Below are 15,000 nucleotides of genomic sequence, written 5' to 3' on the forward strand. Positions count from 1 at the left end.
TCTACCTGAGTATTTGATGAGGTCTACCTGAGTATTAGATTACATCTACCTGAGTATTTGATGAGGTCTACCTGAGTATTTGATGAGGTCTACCTGAGTATTTGATGAGGTCTACCTGAGTATTTGATGAGTTCTACCTGAGTATTTGATGAGGTCTACCTGAGTATTTGATGAGGTCTACCTGAGTATTTGATGATGTCTACCTGAGTATTTGATGAGGTCTACCTGAGTATTTGATGAGGTCTGCCTGAGTATTTGATGAGGTCTACCTGAGTATTTGATGAGGTCTACCTGAGTATTTGATGAGGTCTACCTGAGTATTTGATGATGTCTACCTGAGTATTTGATGAGGTCTACCTGAGTATTTGATGAGGTCTACCTGAGTATTTGATGAGTTCTACCTGAGTATTTGATGAGGTCTACCTGAGTATTTGATGAGCTCTACCTGAGTATTTGATGAGGTCTACCTGAGTATTTGATGAGGTGTACCTGAGTATTTGATGAGTTCTACCTGAGTATTTGATGAGGTCTACCTGAGTATTTGATGAGGTCTACCTGAGTATTTGATGAGGTCTACCTGAGTATTTGATGAGGTCTACCTGAGTATTTGATGAGTTCTACCTGAGTATTTGATGAGGTCTACCTGAGTATTTGATGAGGTCTACCTGAGTATTTGATGAGGTCTACCTGAGTATTTGATGAGGTCTACCTGAGTATTTGATGAGGTCTACCTGAGTATTTGATGAGGTGTACCTGAGTATTTGATGAGGTCTACCTGAGTATTTGATGAGGTCTACCTGAGTATTTGATGAGGTCTACCTGAGTATTTGATGAGGTCTACCTGAGTATTTGCCTCCTTTGTTCCTCTTGATGAAGCAGACGCTGACCACAATCAGCAGCAGCAGGACGAGGACGCACACCAAGACGATGAACCAGCCCTGAGTGGCAATGTTCATCTGCTCCTCTGACACACCTACAGAGAGAGAGAGAGAGAGAGAGAGAGAGAGAGAGAGAGGGAGAGAGAAGGAGTGAGAGGAATACAGCAAGAGAGAGGAAGAGATAACCCTAATTTTCCAAAAACAGTTCTAAATCACCTAATAGATGCCAATCAGGATCCTCTATCCGGACGTTTGTTGCAAGAGAATTGGTTACTGGGGAGGTAAACAGTTGATTTCATCACTTGGGGTTTAAAACTACTCCCCTAGTGGTTAGATATGGAATCATAATGACTAGGTTTAAGAACCAGAACCAGATCTAATACATGTGTTTAGATATGACTCCCAAAGACTAGGCTTTGAATTTGGATCTGGACCCAACAAGTCCAACATGAATGGGTTTAGATATTGGGACGGAATGAGATTGTGATCATTAGATTTAAATTCGGACAGGGAATCCTAACCACTCCTAACTTTTTTGTGTAATGTCCTAACTTTTTTGTGCAAAATCCCTCTAAAACACTGTCATATTGAAGGAAAGCATCCAGAGTCCAGAGTAGTCCGCAGGGTCCTAGCGCCCTTCTCAAGGGTGACACACACCACATTTGGTGTCCTGAATCCTGAAATTGATTGAAAAGTCCAACATGAATGGGTTTAGATATTGGGACGGAATGAGATTGTGATCATTAGACAGGGAATCCAAACCACTCCAAACGTTTTTGTGCAATGTCAGAGGACGTCCATCTCTTGCCAGCTGGTCCTCTTGGACATCCCCGACATGATCCACTACTTTAAATCCCTCTAAAACTGTCATATTGAAGGAAAGCATCTAGAGCTCTGATTGGTTGACAGGGCCCATGACGCGAGGATGACAAATAAAAAAATAAAAATAAAAGGCTTTAGATATGGTTTTGGAAGCGTTTAGGACTTTTAGGCTTGGTAGCGGAATATTAGGGTCATTTCCAAAAGAAAGGATAACGCCACTGAGTAAAAAGTGGCCAAGTGGGGTATTACAATTAAAATGAAAAAATCCATAACTTTGGGCAGAAACATGATAGAGATGAAATTCCTTTTGCATCTTGTCAGACAATAATTCTTATGATTTTTGAATTTTTGATTCGAGGCCTATATCATTTAAAAATTTAGTTAGGGAGCAATTCCTGATTCAAATTTAATGAAAATGGAACAGACCCTAATTTTTAAGCACGAATCCGGACTTTTCTATGTAAATCTATATTAGGGTTAGGGTTAGGGGTAGGCTATATTAGGGTTAGGGGTAGGCTATATTAGGGTTAGGGTTAGGGGTAGGCTATATTAGGGTTAGGGTTAGGGGTAGGCTATATTAGGGTTAGGGTTAGGGGTAGGCTATATTAGGGTTAGAGTTAGGGGTAGGCTATATTAGGGTTAGGGGTAGGCTATATTAGGGTTAGGGTTAGGGGTAGGCTATATTAGGGTTAGGGTTAGGGGTAGGCTATATTAGGGTTAGGGTTAGGGGTAGGCTATATTAGGGTTAGGGTTAGGGGTAGGCTATATTAGGGTTAGGGTTAGGGGTAGGCTATATTAGGGTTAGGGGTAGGCTATATTAGGGTTAGGGTTAGGGGTAGGCTATATTAGGGTTAGGGTTAGGGGTAGGCTATATTAGGGTTAGGGTTAGGGGTAGGCTATATTAGGGTTAGGGTTAGGGGTAGGCTATATTAGAGTTAGGGTTAGGGGTAGGCTATATTAGGGTTAGGGTTAGGGTTAGGGTTAGGGGTAGGCTATATTAGGGTTAGGGTTAGGGGTAGGCTATATTAGGGTTAGGGGTAGGGGTAGGCTATATTAGGGTTAGGGTTAGGGGTAGGCTATATTAGGGTTAGGGTTAGGGGTAGGCTATATTAGGGTTAGGGGTAGGCTATATTAGAGTTAGGGTTAGGGGTAGGTTATATTAGGGTTAGGGTTAGGGGTAGGCTATATTAGGGGTAGGCTATATTAGGGTTAGCGTTAGGCTGACCTGTTCCCTCAGTCTGTATCTCCGTCTCCCAGAAGGTGCTGTTGTTGAAGGTGACCTTCAGGCGGTAGAGGGATCCTGGGGTCAAACCCTGCAGCTGGTAGAAGGTCCGAGATGAGTTCACCTTCTCCGTCTGCTTCCATTTACCACCCCCTACACAAAACAACAACAACAACAAACACATTCTCACCTAGTCTTTTCTTTTTTCATTTAATTTTCTTTTTAAATGCAAAGCTCGGAAGATTATCCTCAGAGGATAATATGGTAATATGGTAGTCAGGTAGCTCATGGTCTGGTAGTCAGGTTGGGTGTGATTGGCTACCAAATTGGGTGAAAATGGGATAAAAATCTGAAAAGATTTATAAAAAAAAAAAAGGTGAATGAAATGATAGGTTCGTTATTTTTCATATGTTTTCATGTTTTCAGCCAGCCATACTGTACCATTCTTGTTCAGGTAGTGGATCTGGAAACCCACACTTCTTTGTCTCTCTTTGGACACCCAGCTCAGGTTGACCGACTGGTCTCCCACAGACAGGCTGAAGTTGTCAGGAGGAGCTGGAGAGACGTTGAGATGGAAAGACTACATTACAGTCCAGATAAACAATCACTTAAATACCATCAATCCAGCAGAGAAAATGGCGTATATGATATCTATCCCCACCAGGAATGAGATCAACAAATCAGTTTTGACACCAGTAAACAAATCATCCCGCAGTTCTACCTCCGTCCAGCGTGGTGGCGCCATCCCTGATAATGGGTTCCCCTTCTCCGGCGGAGGTACGCCCCCTCAGGTAGAAGCGGTAGCGGCTGTGGGGGTCCAGACCCACCAGGGTCAGCTGTGTGACCAAGTGGTCATCTATGGTCTCCACCTGCATGGGGCTGTCTTCACTCTCCACTACTGGGGACACAACAACCACACGACAACGCATTATACCACCTTTCCACAACTGAGGAGCGCCACATCGAAAAATGATTCAGTAAACATTTTACCGACGTCATAATCGGCCATACTGTGACTTCTACACTCACTCACTGAGCCAGCGTCAGACTGACATTACGGGTATTGACAAATCATTGATGGATTATCAACATTATGGCTGAACGTTTGCAATATTGACGTTTTACAGCGACAAGGTCGTGTTGTTGATGGATGACTGCATTCCCTCACCGCGCCAGACTGACGTTCTTCTCTTTGTATGTCAGACTATGAAACTATGAAATTATATAGAGGTGTAGAGATAAAGACAGTATTTATGGTCAGGTTTTATGTCAATACACTATTATATATATTATATATTCAAGTTTAAGCTCAAGTCGGTTTATTGGTCGTGCTCAGGAAGATGCGTGAAGAGGTTGTAGACCAGATATTCCAGGCAGGGAGGGGGTGGTACTCACTCTGTTGGTACTGTAGCAGGTAGCCGGTCAGGATCCCGTTGGGCTGGGCAGGGGGGCTCCAGCGCAAGGTCATCTCCGTCTCCCCCGGGCTCTCCAGATGCAGCGACATGGGGCGTCCGGGAGCTGGCGACACAAACGGGATTGGTTAGATGCACCGTTACACACTACTGACATAGTCAGTCATATAGCTGGGATTTCTCCTTGTGTTCATAACAGCCTTGGTAAATACAGTAGCTTCATTCCCTCTTTTCTTCCTCAACTTCCTCTCCCTAATGACCTCACTTCCTGTTGCCCTGGTTCGTCTCTTTCTCCGTCCAGTACTCTCTCTCTCTCTCACCTCTCATCCCTCCCTCCCTCACACTCCTCCCTCTCCCCTCCATCTCTCCCTCCCTCTCACCCCCCGCCCCATCTCTCTCCCCCTTCCCTCCCCCCCTCCTCCCTCCCCCCTCCCCCCTCTCTCTCTCACCTCCCTCCTCCGTCATGAAGGGCATGCTCTCGGACTGAGGCCCCTCCCCCTTGCTGTTGAACACGCTGGCGGTCAGGGCGTAGTGGGAGTACGGCCGCAGGCCCCCGATCAGCCGCTTCTCCTCGCTGGCGCCCGTCTCCACCACCATGGTGACCTCCGGCTCCCTCGCCCGCCGGCCGCGGTGGCGCCCCCTGGAGCCAAACCTCGTCAGGTGGATCTGGAGCCGGCAGGGAAGAGGTTAATTAAAGGGGAGCTTAATTAAAGGAGTTAATTAAAGGTGCAGTATGCGTTTTGTAATTTCCTGTTATTTTGCAAAATGTAACCAATAAAATCCCCGCCACTCCCTCCAAAGCCCCTCCTCCAAACTGGGGGGAAACAAATCAATCACACTCGCTAGACAAGTAGGCAGGCTGACAGGCAGGTGAGCCATCCAATCATTTCAAGTTGGCAACTCAAAATGATTGGACGTATTTATTACAGTCCCGCCACTTCCACAGATTACAGATTTATTTCATTTCAGTGTCAGAGCTCTTTTTTTATTGATTGCTGTTGGGATGTAATGAGAACTACATAAAATATAACAAAAAGTGCTTCTGAGCCAAACTGCATACTGCACCTTTAAAGGGGCACTTGAGTCTATTTTGATGTTTTCTATCAGTTCACCGTGCATATGATGCAGGCAGGGAGGGGACTAGTTCCTGGGTCATTAGGGAAAGATACAGTGAGGTCTGGTTTGGTACAACGCAGATTAAACCTCTTCCAGGATGAAGAAGTCCTGTTCTCCAGCACATAGTCTGTTCCAGACGTGATGTGCTGTTTAGACAATAGGATTGTTTCTAACAAAACTCAGTAAATAGATTTGATGGTTTTATCCAAAAGCCCTTTCAACAGAGAACGACATATTTTTCATAGAATATGCATTTAGCCGTGTACTTCATACCAGACAACCAGACAACCAGACAATAGAAAACCAATAGAAACAGACAATAGAAAACCATCTATTCCAAGAAGTATGACTGAGTGTAGGAGGTGTATATTACACACCGCTGACAGGTGTCTGTGTGTGTGTGTGTGTGTGTGTGTGAGAGAGAGAGAGAGAGAGAGAGAGAGAGAGAGAGAGAGAGAGAGACCTTGTATCCCAGCAGGTGTCCCCTCACTGTCTCCCTGTCCACCGCCGCCCACATCACCTTGATAGCAGAGCTGTTTATAATCTCCACCCCCACGTTCATAGGGGCCTCCAGAGGCACTGAGGGGGAGAGAGAGAGAGAGAGGAGGGAGAGGGGGAGAGAGAGGGGGGGAGAGAGAGAGAGAGAGAGAGGAGGGAGAGGGGGAGAGAGAGGGGGGGAGGGACGGAGAGGGGAGGGAGGGAGGGAGAGAGAGAGAGGGGGGGGGGGAGGGAGAGGGAGAGAGAGGGGGGGAGGGAGGAAGAGGGAGAGAGAGAGATGGGGAGGGGGGGAGAGGGGGAGAGAGAGAGGGGGGGAGGGAGGGAGAGAGAGGAGAGGGGGAGAGAGAGAGGGCGAGGGAGGGAGAGAGAGAGGGGGAGGGAGGGAGGGAGAGAGAGAGAGAGAGAGAGGGGGAGGGAGAGAGATAGAGAGAGAGAGGGGGGGAGGGAGGGAGAGGGTGAGAGAGAGAGGGGGGGAGGGAGGGAGAGGGAGGGAGAGAAAAGAGAGGGAGGGAGACAGAGAGAGAGGGAAGAGAGGGAGAGAGACACAGAGAGAGGGAAGAGGGAAGAGAGAGGGGGGAGAGACAGAGAGAGAGGGGGAGAGGGAAGAGAGGAAGAGAGAAAGAAAGAGTGAAAGACGGAGACAGCAAAAGAAGAAGATGATCATATCAAAATCACTCTAATCACTCGCTACATTTTCCTACAGTAAGCCAATAACCATCTAACACTTGACGATGAATCTTACAGTCCTCTCCAGAGTAGCCAATGACTGGGTCCGGCTCGGGCCCCTCCCCCTCTTGATTGACAGCCTGCACTTTGATCTCGAAGGCCGAGAAGTTGGCCACGCCGCTGGTGACCACGAAGGGCGGAGCCGTGGTGAAGTTGGAGTACCAGGCCGGCCCGCTGCCGACAACCCGCCTCCAGAACAGCTGGTACCGGAAGTTGGGCCCGTTGAAGCGCCGCCTGTCCATTTTCTAGAGTGACGGACAAGAGAAAGAGCCAATCAGACTGGGTGTACAGCAAACACCCAAGCCCCTCCCACAAAATAGTTACACCTACACATGTTTAGGTCGTCCTTCTACTGGTTACTGTAGGTGATGCGCCTCAAACTAACTATGATGACAGCGTGATATACAGACAGACTGCAGACTGGAGACAGCGTAGACTATGATAGAGAGGTGTCAGGTTTGCCGTACCTCCCATGTGATGAGCAGGGTGTCTGGATGGATGGACTCACTCCTCACGTCCTCAGGGTTGTCGTCTGGGGCTGTGGAGGAAGACAGGCGTTGATATCCACCACACACACACACACACACACACTGAACCCCAAAATTGCTCCCAATGAGCAGGCTAGCACCTTGCAAGGAAGCTGCCGCCATTGGTGTGTGAATGTATGTGTGAATGGGTGAATGAGAGGCCATTGTAAAGCACTATATACGTGCAGTCCATTCATCATGGTGGTTTATAACGGCTGGCTAGCTAAAGTAGCTACTACTACAGGGCCAACCTTCAGCAGGCGTGCTGTGGAGGTCAGAGGGGGCACTGGGGTTGGACGTCCCAAGGTCGTTGATGGCGACGACCCGGAAGTGGTAGGACATGTATGGCCACAGAGTGAGGACGGCGCTGTCTTTGTCCCCGCCCACCCTGGCCAGCTCCTCCCATCCCAGCCCGGTCAAACTCTGGTCCTCAAACTCCACCACGTACTCTGAAACCACAGAAGAAGAGAGGGACAGAGAATAGAATGTTAAAAATAAACAAAGAGATGAAATGATATGAGTCAAACGCAGGAGGCTTTTATAGAACTATTTTGTTACACGGGAACAAGTTACTGCCACTGCTTTAGAAATAGAACAGGTTTTAATTTCCCCCCCCGGGGGAAACAGATGATATGAGTTTGTAGTTTCTGAATCCTCCATTGTAAAACACTGTGTGTGTGTGTGTGTGTGTGTGTGTGTGTGTGTGTGTGTGTGTGTGTGTGTGTGTGTGTGTACTGATGTGGTTTCTACCGAAACCTTAAGAAAACAGATGTTGAGGGTTCGAGCAGGTCACATAGGCACCTGTTTCTGCCAGAACAACGTTCTTGGTGGTCAGCCAGTCTCTGGTTGCTGGGAAGAGAGCTCTGTGTGTGCTGACCTCTCAGCTCTCTGTGTGGTGACCTCTCAGCTCTCTGTGTGGTGACCTCTCAGCTCTCTGTGTGGTGAACTCTCAGTGTGTGTGTGTGTGTGTGTGTGTGTGTGTGTGTGTGTGTGTGTGTGGTGACCTCTCAGCTCTGTGTGTGGTGACCTCTCAGCTCTCTGGTCTCTGGGAAGAGAGCTCTCTGTGTGGTGACCTCTCAGCTCTGTGTGGTGACCTCTCAGCTCTCTGTGTGGTGACCTCTCAGCTCTCTGCTTGCTGGGAAGAGAGCTCTGTGTGTGGTGACCTCTCAGTGTGTGTGTGGTGACCTCTCAGCTCTCTGTGTGGTGACCTCTCAGCTCTATGTGTGGTGACCTCTCAGTGTGTGTGTGGTGACCTCTCAGCTCTCTGTGTGGTGACCTCTCAGCTCTATGTGTGGTGACCTCTCAGCTCTGTGTGTGGTGACCTCTCAGCTCTCTGTGTGGTGACCTCTCAGCTCTATGTGTGGTGACCTCTCAGCTCTGTGTGTGGTGACCTCTCAGCTCTCTGTGTGGTGACCTCTCAGCTCTCTGTGTGGTGACCTCTCAGCTCTCTGTGTGGTGACCTCTCAGCTCTCTGTGTGGTGACCTCTCAGCTCTGTGTGTGGTGACCTCTCAGCTCTGTGTGTGGTGACCTCTCAGCTCTCTTGGCCTTGAGGCAAGGGTTCCAACCCCACGGTCTGGCTACACTTCTCTCTTACCCAATACTGGACACTCAGCTGTCTTCCATGAGTAGGACGATAGCAGACACCCCGTTCCTGTCCTTAATATATTGCACTGTTATGTAACCATTGGAATGTGTTATAATCTTGCGTTATGCTCTCATGAGTCCAGTTGATCTCAACCAACCCAGGATGAAGAGTCGTTGTAGGAGCCATTTATGAGTTTGGTATTTCATCCTTTGAGTTTGTATCATGAAATTATGAAATATGAAATTACAATTACAATTGTAATCCAATTGTTGATACATGGCTATCATAGCGAGTTTGATATTGTTTAAAAATACGAAGCCACTATAGTCGTGTTGATGGTTCGTCAATAAAGCACAACGTCTCGTTATAGCGACTCTCACGTCTGACTTCTTATCAAGAGAGACCCCTCATTAAGAGCCCCCTTATTAAATCTGTATCTCAATAAAGCTCCCTCAGTACCTAGTACCGGGCTGTTGTGGTTGTCTCCAGGTGTCCAGCTGAGGGTCACACTGCGGTCCTTGGGGTCGGACAGCTGGAGCGCGGTCGGGGGGCCCGGGCGGTCTGGGAGGGAGGGGGTTAAAGGTCATGATTGATTGATTGATTGATTTTATTTATTTTTAAGACAGGGACAAGGTACAGTAGACATTTACCCTATAGAATAGGGAGAGATGCACTGTACAAGATTATAGCCAAACAGCTAATTTCCACCCGCAGTCCCTGGGCAAATAAATATACAGTCGTAAAAATAGTGACCTAGTCATGACCTCTGCGTGAGTCGTACTGTATATACAGGTATATACAGGTATATACAGGCGGACTGTGCTACGGCCTGCTGTTTAGAGCATGGTTTTCTTTCATATCTGGCTTCTATCGTCTGTGTGTGGAGAACATCTCAAATGAGCGTTTCACTGTGCCTGGTGCTGGTAAATGAAATGAAAAGATCAACATTTTAGTAATCAATCAATTAATCAATCAAATGTTATTTGTATAGCACATTTCATACAAAGTAATCTCAATGTGCTTTACATACAGAAATAAGAAGATAAAAGAAATGTATAAATATGGCACACTAGTAGACAATAAATATATAATAAACAATACATCCCTTTCCCACCCCACACCCAAATACATAGAAGAAGAGAGAGATCCCTCCTACCGACTACGGTGAAAATACATAGAAGAAGAGAGAGATCCTTCCTACCGACTACGGTGAAAATACATAGAAGAAGAGAGAGATCCTTCCTACCGACTACGGTGAAAATACATAGAAGAAGAGAGAGATCCTTCCTACCGACTACGGTGAAAATACATAGAAGAAGAGAGAGATCCTTCCTACCGACTACGGTGAAAATACATAGAAGAAGAGAGAGATCCTTCCTACCGACTACGGTGAAAATACATAGAAGAAGAGAGAGATCCCTCCTACCGACTACGGTGAAAATACATAGAAGAAGAGAGAGATCCCTCCTACCGACTACGGTGAAAATACATAGAAGAAGAGAGATCCTTCCTACCGACTACGGTGAAAATACATAGAAGAAGAGAGAGATCCTTCCTACCGACTACGGTGAAAATACATAGAAGAAGAGAGAGATCCCTCCTACCGACTACGGTGAAAATACATAGAAGAAGAGAGAGATCCCTCCTACCGACTACGGTGAAAATACATAGAAGAAGAGAGAGATCCCTCCTACCGACTACGGTGAAAATACATAGAAGAAGAGAGAGATCCTTCCTACCGACTACGGGGAAAATACATAGAAGAAGAGAGAGATCCTCCTACTGACTACGGTGAAAATACATAGAAGAAGAGAGAGATCCTTCCTACCGACTACGGTGAAAATACATAGAAGAAGAGAGAGATCCCTCCTACCGACTACGGTGAAAATACATAGAAGAAGAGAGAGATCCTTCCTACCGACTACGGTGAAAATACATAGAAGAAGAGAGAGATCCCTCCTACCGACTACGGTGAAAATACATAGAAGAAGAGAGAGATCCCTCCTACCGACTACGGTGAAAATACATAGAAGAAGAGAGAGATCCTCCTACCGACTACGGTGAAAATACATAGAAGAAGAGAGAGATCCTTCCTACCGACTACGGTGAAAATACATAGAAGAAGAGAGAGATCCCTCCTACCGACTACGATGAAAATACATAGAAGAAGAGAGAGATCCTTCCTACCGACTACGGTGAAAATACATAGAAGAAGAGAGAGATCCTTCCTACCGACTACGGTGAAAATACATAGAAGAAGAGAGAATTCCCTCCTACCGACTACGGTGAAAATACATAGAAGAAGAGAGAGATCCTTCCTACCGACTACGGTGAAAATACATAGAAGAAGAGAGAATTCCCTCCTACCGACTACGGTGAAAATACATAGAAGAAGAGAGATCCTTCCTACCGACTACGGTGAAAATACACAGAAGAAGAGAGAGATCCCTCCTACCGACTACGGTGAAAATACATAGAAGAAGAAGAGATCCCTCCTACCGACTACGGTGAAAATACATAGAAGAAGAGAGAGATCCTTCCTACCGACTACGGTGAAAATACATAGAAGAAGAGAGAGATCCCTCCTACCGACTACGGTGAAAATACATAGAAGAAGAGAGAGATCCCTCCTACCGACTACGGTGAAAATACATAGAAGAAGAAGAGATCCCTCCTACCGACTACGGTGAAAATACATAGAAGAAGAGAGAGATCCTCCTACCGACTACGGTGAAAATACATAGAAGAAGAGAGAGATCCTTCCTACCGACTACGGTGAAAATACATAGAAGAAGAGAGAGATCCTTCCTACCGACTACGGTGAAAATACATAGAAGAAGAGAGAGATCCTTCCTACCGACTACGGTGAAAATACATAGAAGAAGAGAGAGATCCTTCCTACCGACTACGGTGAAAATACATAGAAGAAGAGAGAGATCCTTCCTACCGACTACAGTGAAAATACATAGAAGAAGAGAGAGATCCCTCCTACCGACTACAGTGAAAATACATAGAAGAAGAGAGAGATCCTTCCTACCGACTACGGTGAAAATACATAGAAGAAGAGAGAGATCCTTCCTACCGACTACAGTGAAAATACATAGAAGAAGAGAGAGATCCTTCCTACCGACTACGGTGAAAATACATAGAAGAAGAGAGAGATCCCTCCTACCGACTACGGTGAAAATACATAGAAGAAGAAGAGATCCTTCCTACCGACTACGGTGAAAATACATAGAAGAAGAGAGAGATCCTTCCTACCGACTACGGTGAAAATACATAGAAGAAGAGAGATCCTTCCTACCGACTACGGTGAAAATACATAGAAGAAGAGAGAGATCCCTCCTACCGACTACGGTGAAAATACATAGAAGAAGAGAGAGATCCTTCCTACCGACTACGGTGAAAATACATAGAAGAAGAGAGAGATCCTTCCTACCGACTACGGTGAAAATACATAGAAGAAGAGAGAGATCCTTCCTACCGACTACGGTGAAAATACATAGAAGAAGAGAGAGATCCTTCCTACCGACTACGGTGAAAATACATAGAAGAAGAGAGAGATCCTTCCTACCGACTACGGTGAAAATACATAGAAGAAGAGAGAGATCCTTCCTACCGACTACGGTGAAAATACATAGAAGAAGAGAGAGATCCTTCCTACCGACTACGGTGAAAATACATAGAAGAAGAGAGAGATCCTTCCTACCGACTACGGTGAAAATACATAGAAGAAGAGAGAGATCCCTCCTACCGACTACGGTGAAAATACATAGAAGAAGAGAGAGATCCTTCCTACCGACTACGGTGAAAATACATAGAAGAAGAGAGAGATCCTTCCTACCGACTACGGTGAAAATACATAGAAGAAGAGAGAGATCCTTCCTACCGACTACGGTGAAAATACATAGAAGAAGAGAGAGATCCCTCCTACCGACTACGGTGAAAATACATAGAAGAAGAGAGAGATCCTTCCTACCGACTACGGTGAAAATACATAGAAGAAGAGAGAGATCCTTCCTACCGACTACGGTGAAAATACATAGAAGAAGAGAGAGATCCTTCCTACCGACTACGGTGAAAATACATAGAAGAAGAGAGAGATCCTTCCTACCGACTACGGTGAAAATACATAGAAGAAGAGAGAGATCCTTCCTACCGACTACGGTGAAAATACATAGAAGAAGAGAGAATTCCCTCCTACCGACTACGGTGAAAATACATAGAAGAAGAGAGATCCTTCCTACCGACTACGGTGAAAATACACAGAAGAAGAGAGAGATCCCTCCTACCGACTACGGTGAAAATACATAGAAGAAGAGAGAGATCCCTCCTACCGACTACGGTGAAAATACACAGAAGAAGAGAGAGATCCTTCCTACCGACTACGGTGAAAATACATAGAAGAAGAGAGAGATCCTCCTACCGACTACGGTGAAAAAACATAGAAGAAGAGAGAGATCCTCCTACCGACTACGGTGAAAAAACATAGAAGAAGAGAGAGATCCTCCTACCGACTACGGTGAAAATACATAGAAGAAGAGAGAGATCCTTCCTACCGACTACGGTGAAAAAACATAGAAGAAGAGAGAGATCCTCCTACCGACTACGGTGAAAATACATAGAAGAAGAGAGAGATCCTCCTACCGACTACGGGGAAAATACATAGAAGAAGAGAGAGATCCTTCCTACCGACTACGGGGAAAATACATAGAAGAAGAGAGAGATCCTCCTACCGACTACGGTGAAAATACATAGAAGAAGAGAGAGATCCTTCCTACCGACTACGGTGAAAATACATAGAAGAAGAGAGAGATCCCTCCTACCGACTACGGTGAAAATACATAGAAGAAGAGAGAGATCCTTCCTACCGACTACGGTGAAAATACATAGAAGAAGAAGAGATCCTTCCTACCGACTACGGTGAAAATACATAGAAGAAGAGAGAGATCCTTCCTACCGACTACGGTGAAAATACATAGAAGAAGAGAGAGATCCTCCTACCGACTACGGTGATGGAGCCGCTGGCCTCGGCCACGTCCAGGTCAGTGATGACCTCACAAGTGTACGCGCCCTCGTCCTCCTTCTGCACGCCGGCGACGAGGAGGTCTGGGCCCTCGAACGTGTACCTGGACCAGAAGCATTCATCATCATCATCAGTTCATCTTCATCATCACTACCGTTCAGTTCATCTTCAGCATCATTACTGTTCAGTTCATCTTCATCATCATTACTGTTCAGTTCATCTTCATCATCATTACTGTTCAGTTCATCTTATCATCACTACTATTCAGTTCATCTTCATCATCACTACTGTTGAGTTCATCTTCATCATCATTACTGTTGAGTTCATCTTCATCATCATCACCGCTGCAGTCTTCTCCTATCCTGATATTAACCGTCGGTTCCACCATCCTGATTATTCAGTCATAAACATAACAGCTATTCTTTAATAGAACTCAAACATCCCTCAAACTGCCGGTTAATCCCACCCTTAAGTATCCTGGCTTCGTCAGACCCAATTTGCAAAACTGCGAAGGGTCTGGAAACTCACAGTTGCTTTCTGATTCCCAAGGGGCGTTACCAACGGGCGTAGATCAAAAAACCTCTGGACGCAATTGGATAGACCTACAACCAATCAGCGAACACACCTCTACAGCGCTCCTCTGTTCCGTCATCTTATTAAACCCGCCCCATATCAGATAAACGGTTGTGATTGGCTCAAACACATTTCTGTTTGAGCGGATTCCGTTAGAACGGTTGGATGTCCAGACGGATCTGAGGAGTGAAATCAAATGTGAGCTTGTGAGCTCAGACCGGCGACGCCCGGCGAACCCTAAAGTGGCTCAGTTCGGGATTCGAACCAGTGACCTTTTGGCTCCTAGTCCAGAACCCAAACCGCTGGGCTGACTTCCACTCAACTGACCGCTTCCTGTTTTCACTCTTACTTGTCCTCGTCGTATGACGGGAAGATCTTCTGTCCGCTCTTCCGCCATTGGATGTGAGGGGGGTTGAGTTTGGGGTCGACCCGGTAGAGGCAGGTGAAGATGGCCACCATCCCAGGCTGCACCCTCAGAGCCAGGGGGGGGGACAGGATGACCGTCCGGTCTGGGAGAGAGGGAGGAGGGAGGGAGGAGAGGACGGGAGAGAGGGAGGAGGGAGGGAGGAGAGGATGGGAGAGGAGAGGAGGAGGGAGGAGAGGATGGGAGAGAG

At 46.4% G+C, this 15,000-nt stretch overlaps 1 protein-coding gene across 1 annotated transcript in view; it reads right to left on the reverse strand.

Annotated features, from left to right (window-relative positions):
- Nucleotides 1-15,000, reverse strand: part of LOC311329937 (neural cell adhesion molecule L1-like) — a 63,740-nt gene that overhangs the window by 3,767 nt on the left and 44,973 nt on the right. The window contains exons 24-36 of the mRNA XM_084461889.1: nucleotides 14,736-14,895; nucleotides 13,792-13,916; nucleotides 9,247-9,348; nucleotides 7,453-7,650; nucleotides 7,142-7,212; nucleotides 6,691-6,919; nucleotides 5,914-6,029; nucleotides 4,784-5,000; nucleotides 4,318-4,440; nucleotides 3,644-3,820; nucleotides 3,364-3,477; nucleotides 2,926-3,075; nucleotides 842-973 (exon numbers count right to left, since the gene is read on the reverse strand). Coding sequence (XP_084318015.1) covers nucleotides 842-973; nucleotides 2,926-3,075; nucleotides 3,364-3,477; nucleotides 3,644-3,820; nucleotides 4,318-4,440; nucleotides 4,784-5,000; nucleotides 5,914-6,029; nucleotides 6,691-6,919; nucleotides 7,142-7,212; nucleotides 7,453-7,650; nucleotides 9,247-9,348; nucleotides 13,792-13,916; nucleotides 14,736-14,895 — 1,914 coding nt within the window. The remainder of the gene's footprint in view (nucleotides 1-841; nucleotides 974-2,925; nucleotides 3,076-3,363; nucleotides 3,478-3,643; nucleotides 3,821-4,317; nucleotides 4,441-4,783; nucleotides 5,001-5,913; nucleotides 6,030-6,690; nucleotides 6,920-7,141; nucleotides 7,213-7,452; nucleotides 7,651-9,246; nucleotides 9,349-13,791; nucleotides 13,917-14,735; nucleotides 14,896-15,000) is intronic.

This window comes from Borostomias antarcticus, assembly GCF_949987555.1.
Source record: "Borostomias antarcticus genome assembly, chromosome: 3".
NCBI lineage: Eukaryota > Metazoa > Chordata > Actinopteri > Stomiiformes > Stomiidae > Borostomias > Borostomias antarcticus.